Consider the following 16924-nt stretch of genomic DNA (forward strand, 5'->3'; position numbering starts at 1 on the left):
GGGGTTTTCTGGGCAGAGAGAACAGCCTGTGTGAAAGCCCAGAAGCATGAGAATGCAGCAGAGAGGTGGTGCCTAGAGCTAGGAGGCTAGAAGGCAGCTGGACCACTGGCCATCACTGAACACAGCCTTTGCGTTCCTCCCCTCCATGCCTTGGTTCTTGTTGCTTTCTCCACTTGGGTTGACATCCCCTGCACTTAAAGACTTAGCTCAAACGTCAGCTCCTATATAAAGCCTTTGCCCACCCATGTTCAGTTCAGTTCAGTTCAGTCGCTCAGTCGTGTCCGACTCTCTGCGACCCCATGAATCGCAGCATGCCAGGCCTCCCTGTCCATCACCAACTCCCGGAGTTCACTCAGACTCACGTCCATCGAGTCAGTGATGCCATCCAGCCATCTCATCCTCTGTCGTCCCCTTCTCCTCCTGCCCTCAATCCCTCCCAGCATCAGAGTCTTTTCCAAGGAGTCAACTCTTTGCATGATGTGGCCAAGTACTGGAGTTTCAGCTTTAGCATCATTCCTTCCAAAGAAATCCCAGGGCTGATCTCCTTCAGAATGGACTGGTTGGATCTCCTTGCAGTCCAAGGGACTCTCAAGAGTCTTCTCCAACATCGCAGTTCAAAAGCATCAATTCTTCGGCGCCCAACCTTCTTCACAGTCCAACTCTCACATCCATACATGACCGCTGGAAAAACCATAGCCTTGACTAGACGGACCTTAGTCGGCAAAGTAATGTCTCTGCTTTTGAATATACTATCTAGGTTGGTCATAACTTTTCTTCCAAGGAGTAAGCGTCTTTTAATTTCATGGCTGCAATCACCATCTGCAGTGATTTTGGAGCCCAGAAAAATAAAGTCTGACTGTTTCCCCATCTATTTCCCATGAAGTGACCCATCCATATTAGGTAGAAGCAATCATCTCATGATGCTTCTGGGCTATGGATGTAGTTCATGTGCACACACCTATCTTCTCCCGTACTGGATCACAGACTTTGTGCCTCCTTCATCTTTGTCTCCCCAAAGCCCACCAAGGGACTTTCATCCATGCTCAGTAATTGTTTGCTGAAGACAGCCACAAGGTGCGTTTGGTCAAAACGTTGTTAGTCCAGGAGAGGACAGTCAAGGTGCCAGCAACATCACAATCCAGCCCTGAGTTAGGAGAGTATCTTTTCTGAGGCATGTTTTCCCAAGCCTGGCACTGGGCATCCTGTGCAGACTAGAGGCAATGGGAGAGAATCTTTGAGCTACCAAAAAACATTATTTAAATAAGAAACTTGATGTTTGACATTTCAAAGTGCATGGACATTGTCATCATAGGAAAAATCAGAACTGTGTTGGGTTTCCTCTTATTTTGCCATTTATAACTGCTCTTATTGTGAATTCCATATTGTAGGGCCTGGAGGGCAGGGTTGTTCATAATCTTTTCAGCCTCTAAAGAGCTTCACACTGCCCCTCTGAGACCTCCTTCCAGCAGCCTCTGAAAACTCTCTCAGCTCAGGAAAAAAAAAAAAGTGGAGATTCTATTCTTTCTCAGTTCTGCCAATTTAAGGCATGATTTCAGAGAAATCTTTGAGCCATTGTGTGTCTAGCTTCCTGCAATAGGAAGGTGGAAAGAATAACCATTTAGCACCTCATGACTGGTGAGAAATAGCTGGCGGTTAATGAATCAATGCAAAGGGTTTCTCAGATACTGTTTTCATTACTAATGCCCCATTTTCAACTGGTGAGACCAGAAGGCCCAGGGGTTGGTAGAGGATGGTATTCCAACAGCCCAGGGTGGAAAAGGCATCACCCTACAAAGGCCCTTCTACTTGCCTAGGGTTTCCCTGCCACTCCTGGAGCAATGATGTTCCTCCAGCCCCAGGCCTGAGCCCTTTGCAAAGACGCACTGGTTTTGTATTAGCTGATTTCACTGGAGCACTCAGTTGTTACAAATAACCCATTTACCTTCATCCTCTCTTTTGGAATTATCCCAGAACAAGTGTATTTTTACTTTAAAAACAGTTTATCCTATTGTTACTTTGAATACATATTGAGCACCTTTATAGATTTCATTTAATGGTTGTTTGTATGATTATATTGTTATATGGAGATATCGTTATGTGATTTCAAAAGCAAATCACTTCAAAGATGACCCACCAAGTTTAGAAGTCTATTTAAAAACTGTCTCTAAATGTGTTGCAAACTCGTTTATTTAATAATTACTTAGTAAGTGCCCGACCAAGAGCCCTGGGGATGGTGAGGATTATAAATGCATATAAAATATGTACCCTACCCTCAAGGAGCTGATTATAGGATTATTACCCCACCAGGAGTCTAACTAGTAATATGCATGAGTCCTAAGTCATTTCAGTAATGTCAGACTCTTTGCAACCCCATGGACTGTAGCCCACCAGGCTCTTCTGTGCAAGGGATTCTCTAGGCAAGAATACTGGAGTGAGTTGCCAAGCCCTCCTCCAGGGGATCTTCTCAACCCAGGGATCAAACCTGTGTCTCTTTACATCTCCTGCACTGGCAGGAAGGTTCTTTACCACTAGTGCCACCTGGGAAGCCCAACTATTAATATAATCACTGTGTTTTGCTCAACATTTCCCACTGTTGTTGTTGTGTCACTTATTTCAAAATTCAGGGCCTATAGGCAATCCTGAAACAGGTACCTGTTCCCTGATGTTGCCTCAACATATCAACCTTTTGGCAACATTTGCACTGCCCAAGGTTTGGAGCTGGGAAGAACACGTCTACCCCTCCTCTGGGAGACCCACAGCAAATGGAATCTAATGGCAAAGCTGTGACTGTCACTCTTAAGCCCTCCATGAGCTACTAACCCCTCATCTCTCTTTGGTGGCTTCCTCTGATCTTTAGATGTGTCCAGCAGACTGCTGTACTTAAGCTCTTTCTTAATCATTATTTCAACTGATTCTTGTAACTACGCAGTAAGGCATCAAGATTAAGGGTGTTCAGCCCACATTACAGATGGAAAAAACTGAGGCCCAGAGACATTGTCACTTGCTGGGTCACCCAGCAGTAAGTGGGAGCCTGCAACTCCAGGCCTTTGGAGATCTCTAGTGTTATATTACCCTCAGCCTAACTGACAGGTCTGGTGTGTTCAAGTCTTCACAATGACCATCTGTACAAAGCTGATTTAATCATTTCCACAGATGCTGCTTTGCCCTTTTCTTATGATATAATCAGAAAGCTTTAAGTTTGGAAGGCATCTTCCAAAAATAACTTTTCACGTCTTATCTTCTTGACTTTGCTTTCAACTTAATCTCTGATCTGTTTCTAACTTTGGACATGGGGTTTCTGAATTTGCACAAGCAGAGGAGGGAAGCCACCTGTTTCAAGGTAGCTATCTCAAAGCCCAAGAAATGCAGAAAGGTTTTTAAAGACACTATTTACATAACAAAATGAGCCAAAGAAAGCTGTCTGAGACTATTTTTCTCAAAGGTCAGACCCTGCTTGATTTGTTAACAACCAAACACCTGAACTCAAATGTCATGCACTAAAAGAGTTTTTCCCAGTGAAAGAGCAAAGGGGGTCCAAGAGACTCGGATAGTTAAGGACCTTCAGACATGAAAGACTATTTGGAAACTAAAAGCAAAGTTAAGATGCAATGTATATACTTTAAAATTTTGCAGTTTTCCCAATTAAACAATAAATGAAACAAATGGATTGCTCTAGTCTTCTGTGATCCTCTTAAACTGAGATGTTAAGTTAAACTGTAAATTGACAGTCAATTGTAGATCACTACCTATCACAAGTATGAATTTATTGGGAAGCCCCCATAAATACAGTTGCCAGAAGGGACCCAAGAAATGCCCACTGCTATGAAACAATCTACCTAATATCTATATGGGGTGGGGCCTAGCCTGTGTTACACCCCACTGACATCACCAAGTCAATAAGTGAAATTAAGCCCATTTTATTCACAGGTGTGCATTTCTGTGCCATCATATGTAGGTGGTTAAAAATGATGTTCAGTAGAACACCATGCAAAACCAAAGTTGAAAGAAAATTGGTTGCTATTACAAGGAAGAAATTTTCATTAGCGCACTTCCTTAGTATTAAAACATATTTGGATGCAAGACATCCCACTGTTTGGGGAGCTCCACAACCTAAAAAGGTGTGAGTTTTAGCTGAATTTCCTGCTGGTTTTTTGCCTCTCCGTTTCTACCCTTTAAAAGTTCATGAAGATAAATCGTGAAATATTTGACAAGTGTCACATTTGGAAATTAGTCAGTGTCTGACCGGTATTTTCCCTGGTTGAGTTTCCTCCCTTGCCCTTCAACACCAAGGGCATTTGTTTAATCACAGAATCTTTGTTTCTCAAGAGATATTTGCTGTTTCTATAATATTTATTCCCCTACCTGCAGCTGCAATCCTTTGTCACAGGACAGTCATTTCCCCAGCAACCAACTGTGATGTCACGACTGAGGGGATGAGGAAGTACACAAAGAAAAGAGAAAGAGAATGCTTTCTTCTCCAGGCTGAGTTTTCTGAGTTTTAAAACCATCGCTTCACCAATCAAAATATTTTAACAGGAAAATCTTCATGACAAAGCTGCATTTCCTCAGGGTCTCAGGTGTCACACACAAAGCATTTCCGTGTAAGGGTTGTGTGTTGTGGGTTTGGGAAAGGGTAGAGATTTTTATTTCATTTTATTCTGATTCTGTACTATTGATATCTGCCAGTAAAATACATTAAACATATTCCAGAAAGAGTTGATTTAGTTGATGAAAAATGTGTCTCCTGAGACCAGAGAAGGTACATTTTCTGTCTTACTATCATTTCCATAATAGGAACAATGTTTACATTTCCTCAGCCCATGTTAGAGCCTCTAATGTATTCATGTTCTTTCACTCTCCAGAGGCAGGAATTGAGGTATTTGAGATTTTATTTTTTCAGCTACTGCATCAAGCACTTAAGATCTGACAATTGTGATGTGTATTCTCACTTGGCATTAAAAAATAAAAGCCTCAGTGTTTGCATTTGATTAGAGTCTCTCAGCTTGGTGCCTGATTAAGCAGGAACAGGGAAAGCCACTTTCTTCAGAAACACAGCATCTTGGTTAATGTAGTGTAAGATTATTGACGGGCAGAGTCACATAATTTTTATTAAATTGAAGAGATTAGCTCTGCTGAAGAATCTCACCGTGACAGCAAACTCAAGCTGTAATAATGAGACCTGACACTTCTCAAACCCACTACAGGACCCCAAATGGTCCTACTTTGAAATATTCTTTCAGCTCAAGTAGAGGAAGAGCTTCATTCAAATATTCAGCCTATTTACCTAAAATTGAGTTTTTTTACATGGGTTTGTTTGTTTGTTTTTGGAGAAGTGATGCAAAATCAGCATAAACATTTGTAATCTGTGGGCTTTAGCTACTCTCTTTCATTATAAATGATACCCACTGTCTTTCTCCCTGTTGCTTGAAATGCTAACCTAGCTGTTCTCCAGACAGAGGCCATGAGGCTCACCAGGAAGTAAGTCACCAGCAAACTCCCTGGAAGCCTGGAGCAGTGTGCCATTTGTTCATTTAACATGCATGAAAGTATTGCCTATTTCCCCAGACTCAAAATACCTCACTGGCACTTTTATGATGGGGAAGACTGAAAAAAAGATGAAAAGGGAAAGAGGATTAGATTTTGGAAAGGAAAAAACCGCCATATTCCATGGACTGAACCAACTTAGAAAGAGCCCATTACTTGAAAAGAGGGGAATGCACCTTTTCAAAACACAGAGAAGACAATAAGGGAAGTCTATTTACATCCTGGGGGGTGGGGGGGGGGGAGGATTAATGAGTTAATGTTCGGCAAGAGGGAGCCTCAAAGACAAGTTCTGCAGAGGTGCCATTGTCACTTATTACTGTTATTAATTAACAGGGTGAATGCCAAACAAAGTTAATCCTCGGGGTCTGCTCTCATTTCTTCACACCATATGCGATGTCTTTTGCAGGAGTGATTCGGGAGAGCTATCTCAAAGGCCACGACCAGCTCGTTCCTGTCACCCTCCTGGCCATCGCGGTCATTCTGGCTTTTGTCATGGGGGCCGTGTTCTCGGGCATCATCGTCTACTGCGTCTGCGATCACCGGCGCAAAGACGTGTCCTCCGTGCAGCGCAAGGAGAAGGAGCTCACCCACTCGCGCCGCGGCTCCATGAGCAGCGTCACCAAGCTCAGCGGCCTCTTCGGGGACACCCAGTCCAAAGACCCCAAGCCAGAGGCCATCCTCACGCCACTCATGCACAACGGCAAGCTCTCCACCCCCAGCAACACAGCCAAGATGCTCATCAAGGCCGATCAGCACCACCTGGACCTGGCCGCCCTGCCCACCCCGGAGTCCACGCCAACGCTGCAGCAGAAACGCAAGCCCAGCCGCGGCAGCCGCGAGTGGGAACGGAATCAGAACCTTATCAACGCGTGCACCAAGGACATGCCCCCCATGGGCTCCCCGGTGATCCCCACTGACCTGCCCCTGCGGGCCTCCCCCAGCCACATCCCCAGCGTGGTCGTGCTGCCCACCACACGGCAGGGCTACCAGCACGAGTACGTGGACCAGCCCAAAATGAGCGAGGTGGCGCAGATGGCGCTGGAGGACCAGGCGGCCACCCTGGAGTATAAGACCATCAAGGAACATCTCAGCAGCAAGAGTCCCAACCACGGGGTGAACCTGGTGGAGAACCTGGACAGCCTGCCCCCCAAAGTCCCCCAGCGGGAGGCCTCCCTGGGCCCTCCCGGAGCCTCCCTGTCGCAGAACGGCCTGAGCAAGCGGCTGGAGATGCGTCCCTCCTCGTCCTACGGGTTGGACTATAAGAGGAGCTACCCCACGAACTCGCTTACCAGAAGCCATCAGGCCGCCACCCTCAAAAGAAACAATACTAACTCCTCCAATTCCTCCCACCTCTCCAGGAACCAGAGCTTTGGCCGGGGAGACAACCCGCCCCCCGCCCCCCAGAGGGTGGACTCCATCCAGGCGCACAGCTCGCCGCAGCCCTCAGGCCAGGCCGTGACTGTGTCGAGGCAGCCCAGCCTCAACAGCACCTACAACTCACTGACCCGGGCGGGGCTGAAGCGCACGCCCTCGCTAAAGCCGGACGTGCCCCCCAAACCCTCCTTTGCCCCTCTTTCCACATCCATGAAGCCCAACGACGCGTGTACATAATCCCCGGGGTGGGGAGGGGGCAGGTGTCGAACCAGCAGGAAAAGGCGAGGCGCCCGCCCGCTCAGCTCGGCAAGGTTCTCCACGGCTGAGTACCCACCCGACCAAGACGGCCGCGGCGGCGCCCGGGACTCTGAGTCCCTCCCTGGGACGCAGCGCGGGGAAGGGACTGTCGACAATTGGGCCGTGCGGTTCGGTGAAGGTTCGCGACGCGACGCCGGACTCACCTCCATTTCTCTTCCTTCGCTCTTCCCCCACGCCCTGCAACAGGTTGGACTCACGAAAGACTGCAATCAGCATCACACACATGAGCCAAAAGCACACATACCCGCCCCTCCACCCATGCCTACCGAGTGCGCCTGCGCGCGTGCGCGCGCGAACACACACACACACACGCACACACACACGTGGATAGCAACGGCAACATCCTGTCCATGACTGCACGGGGCGCTGCCCAACTGGGCTAGCGTTCCCACCTGCAAAACACATTTTTTTTAAAAATGAGAATTAAAAAGACAAAAAAAAAGAATTCATTGATAATTCTAACTCAGACTGTAACAATGGCAGAAGTTTACTATGCGCAGATACTGTGAAATGCCCACCAGTTACAGCTTTCTGTTATAACAGATGAATGCCATGCTGGGCAACTATGTCATAGATTTCTGCTCCTCTCTTTTAATGAAATAACGTGACCGTTAACGCAAATAACTCTTTATTTATTGTTCACTTTTTTTTTTCCATAAGGAAAGGACTCTTCCACATACCATCCTCTGAACAGCTCTTCAGAAAGCCCCCTTGATAGTTAAAACTATTTAACGTGAAATCCATTAACTGGAATAATTGAGTTTCTTTATTTTTACAATAAATTCACTGAGTAAATAAGTCGGAGCTGGAATTCTGAGCTTTGTGTTTGGACTGTCTGATCTCTAGCTAAAGAAAAAACACTTTAAGAGGGGAATATTTATTTAAATCTACCAGCTTAATTTTCTGGTCAGGTCCCTGGCCTATAGCAGGCAAAAGAATATTTTGTTTAAAAGTCCTTCCAGATCCTAACTTCTAAAGCAACCAGGAGAGGAACTTTGAGAATGGCACCTCGTGTCCCATTGCTGCCAACATAGCTTTGTCAAGGGTTCCTACTTTCTGTGAAGGCACCAGCCTGTGAAACACCATCTCATTTCACCTTGCATGTGAGACAGCAAACAAAATCTACCAATGGTGTGAACTAATTAATATGCTGGCTGCTACCTTGCATAAATTAATGGTTTGATCACACAGGTTTTTCGTGGGGTTACATCTGTGAATAGCCTGTTTTCCACATGTAAATTTGTGCCTTACACCCTGAGTTGTGTATACTTGTAAACTGTCATTCTGATAATCTTTTCCCTCTTTTGAAATAAATGCAGATATTTATTTGATCCTCCCTCCCCCCACCCCCACTGCAGTCCTCTGGAAGATTAGCATCCAGCTGAGAGGAGGAGGATGCAGTAGTGATGGTTACAGGAGAGCCGGGTGGCACTGCAGCCCGATTCACACTTCCATCTAGTGGTGCCAACCCCAACCACCCCTTGGCCATGCTGCCAAGCATGGATCCCAGTATTGTGGGTGGCAAATCCTCTGTCTTCCTCCAGAGCTCCCTGCTTCCCTTGTATTCTCAGATCATTTCAACATGATGATGTCCTCATTAGCCAGCAGAAAAGGGACTAATGTCCCAGTCCTCATTTCTGCTGTGTCCAACTGCCAGGAGAACACACTGTGTAAGGCTGGGCAGGCACCTGGGGGTAGTCTCCAAGCCATGTGCTAGGCACACATGTGCAATGCACACAAAGAAATAACATGGAAAGAGATGCAGGCAGGCTGGTCCCTGCTGTGATTAATGAGTATAACTCCAAGTACAAGGCCAACCACAATGGATGCTGCAAAAACATTGACTGGGGCGAAAGGTTTTTAATTTTTTTTTATTTCATTATCCTTTTGTGGCTGTTGTTTGTAGGGGGAGGGGGTGGGGGGTGTGTTTTTCCCCTTGGTTTTCATTAGCTCAAGCACACACGAGGGACTTTTGTTTACTTACTCTGTTGCAAAGAACTGTCAACATACTGTAAACTGTGAGCATTGTTGTTGGTTGTTATTGTTTTTTTAAACCACTTAACAGTATATCTGGTGGCCTCTTTGTCTCGTTTTCATTTCCAGTTCAATCTCTGGGTTTAGTTTTGTCTCAAAAAGAAAACTTCTGAAAAAGACAATCTGGGATAACTTTGAATTGGCCAGTGAAGAGTGGTACCTCCATAATCAGAGTGAGACCTGGGTGTGCAGCCAGAACACGTGCACGACCTTTTTATTCCAGACATCCCTTCAGTTTTGCTCTCGTTTGGAATAGGTGTTTGTTGTTCTTGTGTGGTTATGCTTTTGTTTTGTTAATGGGATCCATATTCACACCCTGTGAACTCTGTGCCCTGAAACCATGAAACTTCGCTGCAAAGAGAGATATTGTCTCTTTCCATCTATTTTCTTTAGAAATGGGGAACTTAGGAAGATGATGGGTATAGATCAACCCTGCTGCCTTCTTCCCCAAGCTTCACTCCCACTAGAAATGAGGTGCAGCACCCACTGCTCTCTCTGGTCCCCATGTGTGGGCATCAATGCCTCAGCTGTGTTACAGAGACCCGTGTCTGCCTCCACCCCTCCCTGCCTCCCACAACCCATCACTCATGGTGTTAACCCTAAAATGCCCACAGGTATTGAGGTGGTCTTCTGCATTGAAGTATTTTTCCCGTTTTCTTTTGTTCCCCACAGCGTGTGGGGGGAGGGTCCCTAAGCCTGAGTGTGCCTTTGCTCTCCACCCTTGCTAGACACTGGTAGATGCAACCAACTCAGATTTATATTTGTTGTAAAGTTGTAAAAATATTGTGATGTCACCAATTTTCCTTCCATCTCCACATCCCCTAACATCTGATTCATGACTTAATGTATGTTGTAAAAAAGTTAAAAAAAGAAGAGAAAAAAAGGGAAAAAAGACAAAAAGGCAAGGAAAAGGCTCTTTATTACTTAAAAGTAATAAAACAAGACTGTTCTGCATTCTCTTTTGTGTCCTGAATGCTTTTGTTTATCTCATAATCTCCTCCTTTTTCGCCCCTCCCCTTGTGGGCTCAGATGCTTCTCTTTCCATCTTTATTTGGCTTCCAAAGCATAAATCACAATGTAGTTAGGCCCATTTGTTTGCAGTACCCACACCCTGCTCCCCAAATTATTGATGTGTTTTCTCTGCCTGCACCCAGCCCGGAGCAGGATTGGAGCAGAAGCCATCAGTAATTAAAAGGCAGAGCACACGTTGACTCCCTCGATTCATTTTATGCATTTTCTTTTTATGGGCTTGTTCATCATCAAACATTTATGGTAGGCTTGATAGTTTTAAGAGATCAAGGCTAGGATTTTAGTATGTAAGGTCCACTAAAAATAGATCTTTGCACAGATGTGACTTCAGCCTTTTTACATATTAATAAGGTAGAGGGTGCCAGATTTTACTCCTTGTTAGCATCTATCTCTTATAAGCCAGAAGACACGGCTGGAGGTATATTGCAGCGCAGCACTTGGTTTTTATTTTGCAGGGTAGCATTTTGAAATGCCTAGATCAGGTTTTTTCCCCCTTCTGGCGTATTTTTAAAATAGTTATTTAAATAAGTCTTCAGCTGTAGTAGTTTACTGTTGACCTTCTGAAATTATTTTTTTCAAGTGTTTTGGGTCAGTTTGAATGTGAAAAGCTGTGGCTGGACCTCAGTTTACACCCCTCAGTGGTCTGGTCACCTTTTACTAAGTTATTTCCAATTATTTTACTTGAATCCCACCCACTGGGTCAAGTGCTATCAGACACAAAGTTGACTAGAATATAGTCCCTGCCTCCTAATTTATAAGGAGGGGTGGACATGGCCTCTAAGACTGGACGATGGGAACAAAGTGCTGAGGGAAAGGCCCAGAGATCTGGGGCTCTGCATATGAGCTGGTCCTTATAGAATCAGTTCTCTGGACATCTGACCTGGACAGAAGGGCTAACTTGTACAAAGGTGCCAAGGGCGCTGTGATTGCAACACAGAAAGTTGCGTGAACCTTGAGCGGGATCTGTGAAAGAGCCTGGCCAGGGCAGGGCTGGGAAAGGGGTCAGATCAGGAGAGGCCTGTGTAGCTGATGGGCAATGGAGCGCATTAGAAGTCTATGAAGCTGCAAGCACATGTGTTTGTGTTTAGAAAGCTACCTGGCAGTAATGTGGAAAATGGACTGGTTCAGGAAGAGGCTGCTGACTGTCAGGCAGTGTGCCAAGCGGCATGCCAAGTTGGTAGGAGCAATGCATGAAAACCCCACATCCAGTTTTGGATTCTTTTGGAAACAGAACTGACTCAGCTCTGTGACCATTCCTTCCTTGGCTGGTCAGAAGCACTTCCTTCTCCTTCTGTGACTGACAGGTTTGTCCTGTCCAGTTTAACCCAAATGTCAAATGGAGAGAATGACCAACAGCTTGTCGGACCCTTCTGTTTTAAAAAATGAGGAAGCTGTAGTCCATTGAGTAAAAGGATTTGCCCATGATCCTAAAGCTGGTGGTAAAAACACAAATTTATTGCCTTTTACTATTCAGTTCAGTTCAGCCACTCAGTCGTGTCCAACTCTTTGCAACCCCATGAACTGCAGCACACCAGGCTTCCCTGTCTATTACCAACTCCCAGAGCTTACTCAAACTCATGTCCATCGAGTTGGTGATGCCATCCAACCATTTCATCCTCTGTCAACCCCTTCTACTACCTTCAATCTTTCCCAGCATCATGGTCTTTTCCAATGAGTCAGTTCTTTGCATCAGGTGGTCAAAGTATTGGAGTTTCAGCCTCAGCATCAGTCCTTCCAATGAATATTCAGGACTGATTTCCTTTAGGATTGACTGGTTGGATCTCCTTGCAGTCCACGGGACTCTCTAGAGTCTTCTCCAACGCTGCAGTTCAAAAGCATCAATTTTTTCAGTGCTCAGCTTTCTTTATGGTCCAACTCTCACATCTATACATGACTCCTGGAAAAACCATAGCTTGACTAGAGAGACCTTTGTTGGCAATGTCTCTGCTTTTTAGTATGCTGTCTAGGTTGGTCATAGTCTTTTAATTTCATGGCTACAGTCACCATCCACAGTGATTTTGGAACCCAAGAAAATAAAATCTGTCACCGTTTCCTTTTTTCCCCTTCTATTTGCCATGAAGTGATGGGACCAGATGCCATGATCTTAGTTTTCTGAATGTTGAGTTTTAAGCCAGCTTTTTCACTCTCCTCTTTCACCTTCATCATTAGAGTAATTCTAGCTTAAAAGACCTGACACCTACTACTCCCAAACTGCATCTCCAAATCACTCAGCCATCCTTCTGGAAGCCATCTGGACACACCTCACTCTTCCCCAGCTGAGCATCCCTAATTCCTGCATCCAGGTTGAGGCAAAGGGATAGGCTGAGGTTCAGACCACACTGACAAGTAGGTAGACAAGTCCTGCCTACCGTGCAACCTGAAACTTGAGATGGTGACTTTCACTGAAGTCGGCTTTGTTCTGGTGGTGAAGAGGTGACCGAAGCTGACCAGATGCAGCCTATATTTTAGCTGCATTTTAGGCCCTGAGGATGTCCCTGCTCAGACCTGAGATGTGCATCAGGTAACCTAGCTTCTTAATTGTGTTTGCTTGCTTGCCTGTTACAGGGTTGGTGGCTTCTGCCAAAAGTTTTTAGATAGCCAGCTCCCAGGAGTGGCTGTCCCAGTACAGGCTAAGTATTTCATGGGGCCAGGCTAGGTATTTCATGGTGTCTTAGACCTGCCTGCTTCCCTTAAGTACAGTGTCAAGCAAGCACAAATGTGTCTCATTGTTCAGTCCTGTAAGTTGGCAGAAGACATACAAGACTCACAGAATCCACAAGGCCTAGGTCTGACTGCCAGAACAAAAGCTCTTTCCAGAAAAGTCATTCAGCAAGTGAAATAGAAGTTGTCAGAAGGGCACCTACAGTTTCAGACTCTGGGATATTTTGCATGAGGGAAAGGGGTGAGGGAGATTTCAAAGAACCCTTTAGTAACAAAATAGCACAATTAAGACCTTAATCCTTGTCCAGGCTGAACACTGTGACAGCTGGGTGCTTGGACTCAGTAACTCTTAGAAACCTGCATCTCACACCCTTCTGAAACCCAGATGGTGACGTGTCTCTTGTACAGAATTGGGAAGGAAGGGCTCACAATTATTGATCGGGCCTGCCAGACAGATGGGGATCTTCAATATTCCATTTAGACTATTGTGTATCCTCAGCTCTAACCCCTAGGGGATGCCTGGAGGTGGGGGTGGTTAACCTCAACAGAGGGTTAGGGCTGAACTGATGCACATTAGATATGACTGGGCAGAAAAACGTGCAGATGTCCCTCTGGCAAATGGAAATGAAATCCGAGCCAATCCAGAGGGGCAGCTGAGTGGTGGGGAGTTCCCCAACCCCCTCGGTAAACACATCCCTGCACACATGTGCACACAGCTGCTGTGACAAGGCTTTTCCCGTCTTGGTGTCTAAAACTAAACGTGGCACAGGGGTCAGAACCAGTGCCCACTGAATGTGGACCCTTTGGGAAGGCTTTCCTCCCTTTTCCTGATAAAACATGCGTTCCATCTCAGCACTTTGTAGTCAAAAGTGAACAGTCATAAGGGGCTTCCCAGGTGGCTCAGCAGAAAAAGAATCCACATGCAGTGCAGGAGACGTGGGTTCGATCCCTGGTCTGGGAAGATCCCTGGGAACAGGAAATGGCAACCTACTCCAGTACTCTTGCCTGGAGAATCCCGTGGGCAGAGGAGCCTGGCGGACTGCAACCCATCGGGTCACCAAGAGTCAGACATGACTGACTAAGCATGCACACACAAACTGTCATAAACCATAGTCACAGGAGTGGGGGCCAAGACCTTTGCGGAGTGGCCTGGACACGGTCACCAGCAGCCCACAGGCACTGGCAGGTTTTTTTTTATTCTTCCTAATCTGCTTCAAATAGAAGGAGATTCTCTCTCGAGAATCACTAACATCAAGTGATTGGTCCCACATTATTGGTCCCACTGACGGAGCTGCAATAATGGTTCAAATAAGGGGATGTTAATGAAGGTGAAAGTAGGACACCATGAAATTGAAGGCATTTTTCTCATTGATGATTTTCAGTTAAAAAAAAAAAAAACAGATGAAGGTGACATTGGACACGACACCAGTGCCAGGCAACCAACACGAAAAGAAACTCTGGCAGGATTCCCAGGGGTCTCCTAGGATGAGAAAGATGATGAAAACTCCGTCTGAGAACGAAACGCTCTCTTTTATCCTGTTCATCATGACACCTGCCCTGACCACGTTACAGGGTGATGAGAAAGTGGGTGATCTCAACAAACTTCTTTCTTAGGTATGGACACTGAACATTTTGCAGGCCTGATCCGTGTCAGCGCAGAAGCACAAATCTCAAAAATAAGGCTAATGCTTGCTTCATAAAAGATGTGGAATGGCACCAACCCAAAAGAAGCAGGTCTTCTGACTGCTGATGAAAAAGACAATTTACATTGGGGGCATTTTATAGTCTGCAGACATAATCTTATCCATTATATCATTAGATCTTCATCGTGGCCTAGTGGGGTGGGCAGCCACATATATGATTATCTTCGTTTTACAGAAATTGGACTTTGGAGACAAGGGATGTTACTGGAGCAGTGATTGGCATTTAAAAAAAAATGCAGTCATGTTTCTAAAACCTGTGTGTTGACATCATCTCCTCAGCTCTCTCGGGGACATCTCAGGTTACACAATTATTCTGCTTCACCAAAGGGGGAAAGCCTCCCACAGCATTTCCCAGGAGAGATGGTTACAACAATAAAAGTCCCCAAAATAAAGGCGAGGTGCACACGTTCTATTTTGAGGGCATTGTGCTCTAATATTTTTCCATCATTAAAGAACACATCTCTTCCTTCCTGCGTCTGCAAAGTCCTGATGCCAGCCGGGTTATAAGGAACTGTCCACAAAGCAGGAAAAGAAAGAGCTGAAGCCAAATTCTCTGACCTCCCTTCTGGAGACGCACCCTGCCACTTCAGGGGCGGTGACGCGGGCCGCCTCAGTGGAAGAAAAGGATGAAAGGCCCGGCTGTTATAGCTTCTTCTTCCTATCCAAACCCCAAGAGCACAAGAGAAATTTAAGAAGCTTAAGAGAACGCAGGATTAATTCAAAACACAGAAGAAATGTCCCGTATGTAGAAGGATAAAGACTCTGCTTACCCTTCCTTTCATAGAAGAATGAGGAGAAGTACGTATACAGGAAGAGGTTAGTAAGAAATAGCTCAGCTGGGGGACGGCCCTGGCGGGACAGTGGTTACGAATCTGTGCTCCCAATGCAGGGGGCCTGGGCTCAACTCCTGGTCAGGGAACCAGATCCCACACATCACAACTGAAAAAAAACGATACTGCATGCTGCAATTAGGGCTTCACAGGTGGCGCTGGTGGTAAAGAACCTACCTGCCAATTCAGGAGACGTAAGAGACGTGAGAGATGCACATTTAACCCCTGGGTCAAGAAGATCCCCTGGAAGAGGGCATGGCAACCCGCTCCAGTATTCCTGGCTGGAGAATCCCAGGGACAGGGGAGCCTGGTGGTCTCTGGTCCAAAAGGTAGCACAAAGTCGGATATGACTGAAGCGACTTAGCACGCACACATGACGCGATTAAGACCCAGACTAAACAAAAAAATAAGTAAATGGTTTTCTTTAAAAAAAGAAATATCCCTGTTGACTTCTCACGTAAGCCCCTTTGGCCACTTCGGCACTATGGATATCAGCTAAACAATTTGACTCCATTTCTGATGTCAGTGGTGGGATGATTCAGCTGAACACCTAGACAATTCTCCCAAAAGGAGACAGAAGGTGATGGCCTCCACCTAGGTACCCATCTTCCTCTCTCACATCACTGCCCATGGCCACCCTGGAGTTCATAGGGTACGTGGTGCACAAGGGCCAGGTCCATCTCGTCCGGGATGGATGGCTGGCCTCCCTCCTGCCCTGGGGGCAGCGCGACCCAGCCAGTCACTGTGCAGGGCTGTTCTACAGCACTCTGAAGAAGCTGGCATCTTCACTCACCTCCTGACTTGCAACCTCAGACAGATTCCACTTAGAGGGAGAGGAAAATCACCCTTCTTCTTTACCCCACTGTTACCTTTCTGCTTGGTTGATGGCTTGCTATGTTTATTTACCAGTTAAAACCCTGATCCCAACCCACAAGCCTTTTCTCAGTACACAACTATGCTTTCAGCAAAGATGAAGGCTTGGCTGGCACCACCTTTGGTAGCTCTGGTACAAAATATATACATAATTCCAACTGCTGCAGGGTGCTCTTTACTTATTTTATGTACTCGAAAAACAGAATGACCTTTGAAGCAATTAACTTTCCCTGGTCTAGAGGGTCTGAACCAATAATAGGTGACTTTGTAAAGGGAGTTTTTCTATTCCAAAGTGTGTATTCCAGGACAATGCCGACTGCAACTGTTGTGAAGACGGGCCTCCTCCATCCCTGGGGAAAGAGTACATTTCTTTTGTGAAACAGAGTTGTCTATGGAAGTCTGACTAGGTGCGGGCTGATTCAAATTCTTATTGGTGTTTAATTTTAAGAACCAAAGATGTGTCCCTCTCTGCTTCCAGGGAGAAGGCCTATGATCACATCTCTGTCTTGGGGAGAAAAGATAATGTGTTAGACTTACATGAATGAATAGAGACAAGTA

General features: G+C 45.8%; 1 protein-coding gene across 3 annotated transcripts in view; it reads left to right on the forward strand.

The window, feature by feature from the left end:
- Positions 1-10171, forward strand: part of SEMA6A (semaphorin 6A) — a 130891-nt gene extending 120720 nt beyond the window's left edge. For all 3 annotated transcript variants that reach the window (XM_052642561.1, XM_052642562.1, XM_052642563.1), the window contains one exon: positions 5951-10171. In XM_052642561.1, coding sequence (XP_052498521.1) covers positions 5951-7155 — 1205 coding nt within the window. In that variant the 3' untranslated portion in view covers positions 7156-10171. The remainder of the gene's footprint in view (positions 1-5950) is intronic.
- Positions 10172-16924: the final 6753 nt, after the last annotated feature.

This window comes from Budorcas taxicolor, chromosome 7, assembly GCF_023091745.1.
Source record: "Budorcas taxicolor isolate Tak-1 chromosome 7, Takin1.1, whole genome shotgun sequence".
Classification (NCBI taxonomy): domain Eukaryota; kingdom Metazoa; phylum Chordata; class Mammalia; order Artiodactyla; family Bovidae; genus Budorcas; species Budorcas taxicolor.